Source organism: Pyrus communis, chromosome 2 (assembly GCF_963583255.1).
Source record: "Pyrus communis chromosome 2, drPyrComm1.1, whole genome shotgun sequence".
Lineage (NCBI taxonomy): Eukaryota > Viridiplantae > Streptophyta > Magnoliopsida > Rosales > Rosaceae > Pyrus > Pyrus communis.
In genome coordinates this window covers 1,780,676-1,787,126 of record NC_084804.1, presented here as the reverse complement: position 1 = coordinate 1,787,126, position 6,451 = coordinate 1,780,676, and the positions used below count along the sequence as shown (strand labels likewise).

Sequence of the window (6,451 nt, the reverse complement as noted above, 5' to 3'; positions counted from 1 at the left end):
AGTCCCCAAGCATTGTATATCATCCAAGGAAAAACAAAGCCTAGAGCTAAATAAGAAAAACTTTGCTAATTAGTTTGTTTTGTGAGCTTTCTTTAAGAGTGTGCTCTATTTTCTTCTTCTTGAGATCATTAGAGTTATTTTGGATACTCTTCTTATTCAACATGGAGCATGCAGATACTGCACTCATCTTCTCCATCGTGTGCTTCGTTGCATCACTTCTCGGACTGGTGGTGCTGCAGAGAGCAATCAAAGTGTATGGAAGGGCTTCTCTAATTGTGTTCTCAGTTAGTACAGTGATGGCTTTGAGCACTGTTCTGAAGACTACCTTTGGGGCTCTTGCAGTGTGGAGAGATTTTGTATCTGGAAATTACATGGGATTCAAACTACCATGTTAATAACAATATCCCAAGCAAGGGAAGAAAAATATCAAACACAAATTTTGTAGTTGCTACTTTCATTATACTCCGAATCCAAGCTTCGGAACTTTCTTAACCCCCTGTCGAACAAATTCACTAGCATCTCGATCGTCAATAGAAGGTCAAAATACTGCTAAACAACGATATACATAACATTGCTAAAAATAAACCAAGAGTGTCATGAATGCCTCCAAGTTTTGCATTTTATAGCACAGAAATCTTCGATCCCGAACAATTTACAGGTCAAAAATGGAAAATCATACAATCTACAGAGGTAATGGTTTATGATGGTTGAGAACTACAACTTTTATCCAATGCAATCAAACTCGATAGGAGATATCGAAACTATATTGAAAGTTCATAAAAAATTAAAAACAAAAGAAGACAATGTACTCTTTATATCTGCGTAATTACTTCTTTGACTAACACCCTTGTGATTTTTGCAGGAAATAATACGAGTAACATAACAACAAATGTATCACCATCATCGTTCTTGGGATTCCTATTGTTGCTATGCTTGTCATCAGCATTCATATTTTTTTTAAGAGTATGGAAGCGATTTGTGAAAATGCATGTTCAATTTTGTTTCATTTTTGACATACATTTAGCAAGTGTAGTAATTGTTTGTAAGTACTTGAATTTGTAATCATTAAAACCAATGTAATAAGGATTACGAATATTTATCAAATATAGCCAAAAATTAACCTTTAATTTCAAAAATGTCATTTTTTATAAAATCTTTCAAATATATCAAAAATTCCACTTAAATATACACAAATACCCTCAAATTTAACAATCAAATAAATTAAAGGCTTTTTACCGAAATTGATTTGTGACATTGACATAACTCCTTTATCTAGTCCTTAATAATTAATGATAATCAATAGTAGTGTTCTTGAATTAGTCTATCGTGAATCATTTTAGTATTTATTTGAATTTGTCCATCATGATCATTTTAGTTTTTTCATTAAAAATCTGTTAATTGCTCTGTTAGTGTGATGATGTGGCGCCATGTGAGTCTCACAAATACAATCATATAATGACATATGGATTAACTTTAAAAACTATTTTTATATTTAAAACTAAAAATGATATTAGTAAAAAAAAAAACAAAAAAGGCGTAGAAGGCATGATTGAAATTTTGCTGCTCCCACTTGCGATAATCGCGGTGGCACTCAATGTCGGTGATGAAAGCGTCGAAGAGGATAGGGTTGTGGTGGTGGAGAGTAGAAGCGAAGGTGAAGTTGGACCGGAGCTTGAGGCGACAATAGCTAAAAAGCCTTTAATTTATTTAATTGTTAAATTTGAGGGTATTTGTATCTATTTAAGTGAAATTTTGGATATATTTGAAAGTTTTTACAAAAAGTAACATTTTTGAAATTAAGAGTTAATTTTTGGCTATATTGATTACTCTAATAATATGCATTTCTTTTCAATAATCTCGGGTTAAGGTATATATAATTTCATCTCAATATTTGAGTTCTTTTAAGGTGAGAAGCAAAGTGTTTGATTAAATTCCTATCGAGTTTGTCTATAAGGATTACTGTACGATTTAATCCAGTGGTGGAGCCACGGTTATTGTAGTCAGCTGAATTCAACGACCTTGAATTTAAGATATATAATTTGACAAATATATTTGAATTCGTTTAAGATAAGAGAATCTTTTATAAAATGTTTGACAAAAATTTATTTTGTAAGACCACTCTTCATATAGCAAGAACCAAATAATGTTTGCATATGGTTCAATATCTTAGTGAATAGGGTATTGAGTTTCTGCTCGTGCATTCCAAGTTCAAAACTCTCATCTTCCTTAAATTAATATAACAGTTTCGACACCTTCGTTAAAAAAATTAAATTAAAAGTGAGGAATTTTAACACCTCAAACGTCCATAATAATTTAATAAAATAAAAATAAAAAAAACCTAAATCTGATTCATACCCAGGTCCAAGGAATTGGACAGCTCGAAGGGAGCCCAACTGGATACGTATTGCGGGCCACGCCGCAAAGAGACCAACCCAGGCCCAAACGGAATTCGAAATTTAAAACAAAATACCTACCCGAACCAGGAATAATTAGAAAGGGAAAGATGAAACAAAAGGAAAAGTTTCCTGATGAAATTAGGAAGCCAATACTTTCCTAATCCAAGCATGATTAAATCTTTATATATACCAATAGTGTGCTTCTCTTATCTTCCACACTTTCCAAGCATTTACGTTCAATCGAAAAATTAGCAATGAAACTAGAAGAAGAAGACCACCACCCTTCAAAAGTACGACTGTTCGGTGTTGGCCTTTGCAGTAGTTTGAATGATCCTCGCGGAGGACACGAATCCTCCACCGATCTGTATCTATGGGATCCGACCTGGGACTACAGCTCTATTTGGAAAATCAGGAAGAGGCTAGCGGCGAGCGACATCGGAGAGCTGAGTAGACTGTTGATGCCAAAAGAGGCAATGCGAAAACACGTTATATCTTACTTGGACGACAAGTTAGCCAAGATGGTCGACAGTAAAGAGGGTTTATCAGTTACAGTTGTGGACTGGGATACTTGCAACCGGCTTGAGTTAACTTTTAAGCATTGAAATTATGGGGATTTTTACGTCCTGAATGGAGATTGAAGACCGGAGTTTGTAGTTCGGAGAGGCTTGAAGGAAAATGACGAAATCGGTCTTTACCTTGACTGGGACTGGAAAACTTCCAAGTACATCTTCAGGTTTTCTGTTCTTCAAAGAGCAATGTAGTTTAATCATGATCACACTTGTAATTAATTAGCAACGCTAGTTTAGTTTTTATTTTTTTATTTCTGTCAGACTAAGCTAGCTTAATCTTGACTCTGAATAGCTTATGTAGAGCTTCATGTAATGGGATTAGTTTAATTACTTTTTTAATTGTAACTGTGATGAGTTCTTTATGGTTATAAGTTTTTGTTCCAGTATAGTTGTTAGACTTTTTTTGTGTACTTTGAGTGTTTCACTATATGCATTAAAATGCGTCTGTTAACAGAAAAAAATAATATAAGTTTTCGTTCAAATCTTTAATTTTGCATGAGATATCCGTCAAGGGGGTACGGAACACAAAAAATGTACGGGATATCCTTCGAGGATTTGATGAAAACAACATTCTATTTATGGAGGTGTAGTTTATGACTTCAGAGTATGTGATGCACTTTTCCATTAAGTCGGATGTCTATAATTCTGGTGTGTAACCGCTTTCATCATGGACAAAATGAGGGGATCTTCTAAGCTTTGTTAAAATAAACAGTGTTCTGTGTTCGAGTAGAAAAATTCAAGTACTTCAATTCTCCTCCAACAAGTAATCTTAAACACGTTGAGAAGTTTTAAACTCCATCTTCGCTCACCATCACTGAGAGAGGAGGAGGACCTGCAATAAAACACTCCGACGCTCAAGTTAGTGTTTGTTCAGGATACTTGTAAACTAGAGAATGATCTCCTACCTCTCTCCTCCCCCCGTTCTTGTTTGATTATTAGCCTTTTTATGGGCATAAAATGCTTGGACTCCAGTTCCACACTCCTTGTATTTCTCCATGTTTCAATTTCCATAAAACTGTTCGATGATGCTCCTTTATTCTAGCTCCATTCCCCCAAATTTAGGATTCATGGGAAGTGGCTCATTGCTTGAGCCTTAATTTTTGCACCCACAGATAGTAGTTTTGGTGTCACTGAAACGTAATGCAACCAAGAAACAAATAATTAATTTATCACTGATTATATTTCTACAAATTATCACGAATTAATGGTTGCAGGCATGTAAAAGTTGGAGGGGAGGGACAACTTCAAATCTAATAGATCCCACAATGAGGGCTAGTTCAAGAACTGAAGTGACGAGATGCATCCACATTGGGTTATTATGCATACAAGAAAATACAGCTGATAGGCCAACCAAGAATCCTATAGTCCTAATGCTTAATAGTTACTCAGTCACTCTTCCAGTACCTTCACAATAGGCCGTTTTATAAGCTCGGTAGAATTGGATCTGACATGTCCTTGAGACGGGAAAATAATTCAGGGTGACATCCGGCTAGTTGGATCGATCTAAGAGCAACTGTGTCAAACACCAGAAGATGAGGTTTCCATGATAACGTACTAAAGTCTATCCTCGATAGTGCTTGAAGATTTATATCTGAATTTCTTTTTAGGAAAAATTTATATCTGAATTTATAATGTATTTTAGCCCTTTGGATTCATTTTTCTTCTAAAGGTGCTATTGATTCTTACTGTGATAGGTGCTACATGGTGTGAAGATTTATATCTGAATTTCCGGATACTATTCAATTAGTCCTTAAAATTCAAAACATCTGGTGCTCGCATCTCGATCTAAACACGATTTCAATGACTTCATTCTTACTACAGTAGTCTAGCTAGTTATAGCTTTCCATTCCCTTTACAGATCAAAGGCCAAAGTAAATTGCCAGCAACCGTTTCCTCAACATTTCTAATTTTCCATTTTTCCTTTCTATTATTCATGATGACTCAAACTTGTTAGTGGTGCTAAATGGTGTGATTCATTCTTCTAGTAAATGGCTCAAATTTGTTAACGGAAACTATTTATGCACATTATTTTTCTTTTTATGCACGCATATAAATTTACTTGTGTGTTTGATTATCTATCAATAAATTCAATCTTAATATCATAAATAAACACAAATATGATGCAAGAGTAAGGTGTGCAGCAATATTATCGTCACAACAACTGACACATCTCAAGCAAGGATGGCTGATTAATTGTTACAAAATAAATATCACGAACATGGTCACAATAATACTTTTATTTGTCAAAAATTAAGAAATATTTTTAAAAATTAAAAATTAATTAATTTTTTAATTAATCTAAACCACAACCATTGTGGGGTTGCTTTCCTGATACCTTAATCTTCCGATTACAATCAATCTAAGCCAAGCCGAAGGGAACTAAGGAACTAAGGAACTAAAGAACTAAGAAACAATCATTCTAGCCCGACCCTTGCCAGCCTTATCATCTTACATTAATCGTATTCTGACCACAAAGTAGGAAGGTATATCGAACCAAACGAGTAAATAATTGTCAGAATTGCATAGTATAATTGATTTACTTTGTTGACTGAGAGAATGCATGCACCGAGAAGCAAAGAGAAGTCGACCCAGCCAACGACTTCTGTTCCATTTCCAATCTGTGGTTTACTTTATTTTAAGGGAATTTTAACAAAAAGTCTATAGTACTTTTTACTTTAACGAAAAATTACATTTTTACACTAAAAAGTCAATCTTGATACTATTTACTTTACCATTTATTTTGTCCTTATCATTAAAACTCAAAATATAAATTAATATGATTCAAAAACCTTGTAATATAATATGAGAAAATCAAAACCATGAACCATTTTGAATGTCACTGTCAATGGGCAAAAGCGGAAGTCCAGATGGCTGATAGATTAACTTGATAAACCCTAATTCCTTATGTCATGTATGCATGCTGGTATTGTTTGATTGGCAGGACGTAATTAATTAGCACCAAATCCATCGTCATCTTGAACGCTTTATATGAAGAAAGACCCAGACCTAAGGAGATTTGTTTTTGGTCTGTCAAATATATATCATGCACGCGGCGGAGAATGAGCAGTGAATTGTTGCTGTTTGGGTCCTTGCCTACTTGAACCTTTCCAGTTAGTCTTTTCTAGTCTTGATTAGTGGAAACGGTAATGTTAAGGAATCTATCTAAATTACATTTTGTAAATCATATAACGTGGTTATTGATGATTGAATTATTACTTAATTGCTGATTAACATACTTATTTCTATTAGTGACACACATAATGTGATCTTAAAAGTGTTTACTAAGCAATCATCCTTAGAGCAATTCCAGCGTGGGAACCCTCCCCCAGGCAATACACTATGCTATCCATCCAGTGAACAGTAACTGCCCTTAATGAACAGTAATCGCCTTTTGCATCTCCACCATTGCACTTCAATAACCCTAGTAATAAGTAATAAAATATTAGTATTTTTTTTATTTATAAAATAATACAAAATAATTTTATT

General features: G+C 34.2%; 1 protein-coding gene and 1 pseudogene across 1 annotated transcript; both read left to right on the top strand.

The window, feature by feature from the left end:
• The window catches only part of LOC137726309 (sulfite exporter TauE/SafE family protein 2-like), a 7,064-nt pseudogene extending 6,638 nt beyond the window's left edge, over positions 1–426 (top strand).
• A 2,224-nt stretch (positions 427–2,650) lies between these two features.
• LOC137721257 (uncharacterized) lies at positions 2,651–2,998 on the top strand. The gene has a single exon (XM_068460362.1). It carries the CDS (start codon positions 2,651–2,653, stop codon positions 2,996–2,998), a length of 348 nt encoding a protein of 115 aa, XP_068316463.1.
• Positions 2,999–6,451: the final 3,453 nt, after the last annotated feature.

What these genes read in the sequence shown, in the direction of transcription:
- LOC137721257 (XM_068460362.1), top strand. Translation starts at nt 2,651, where the DNA reads ATGAAACTAGAAGAAGAAGACCACCACCCTTCAAAAGTACGACTGTTC.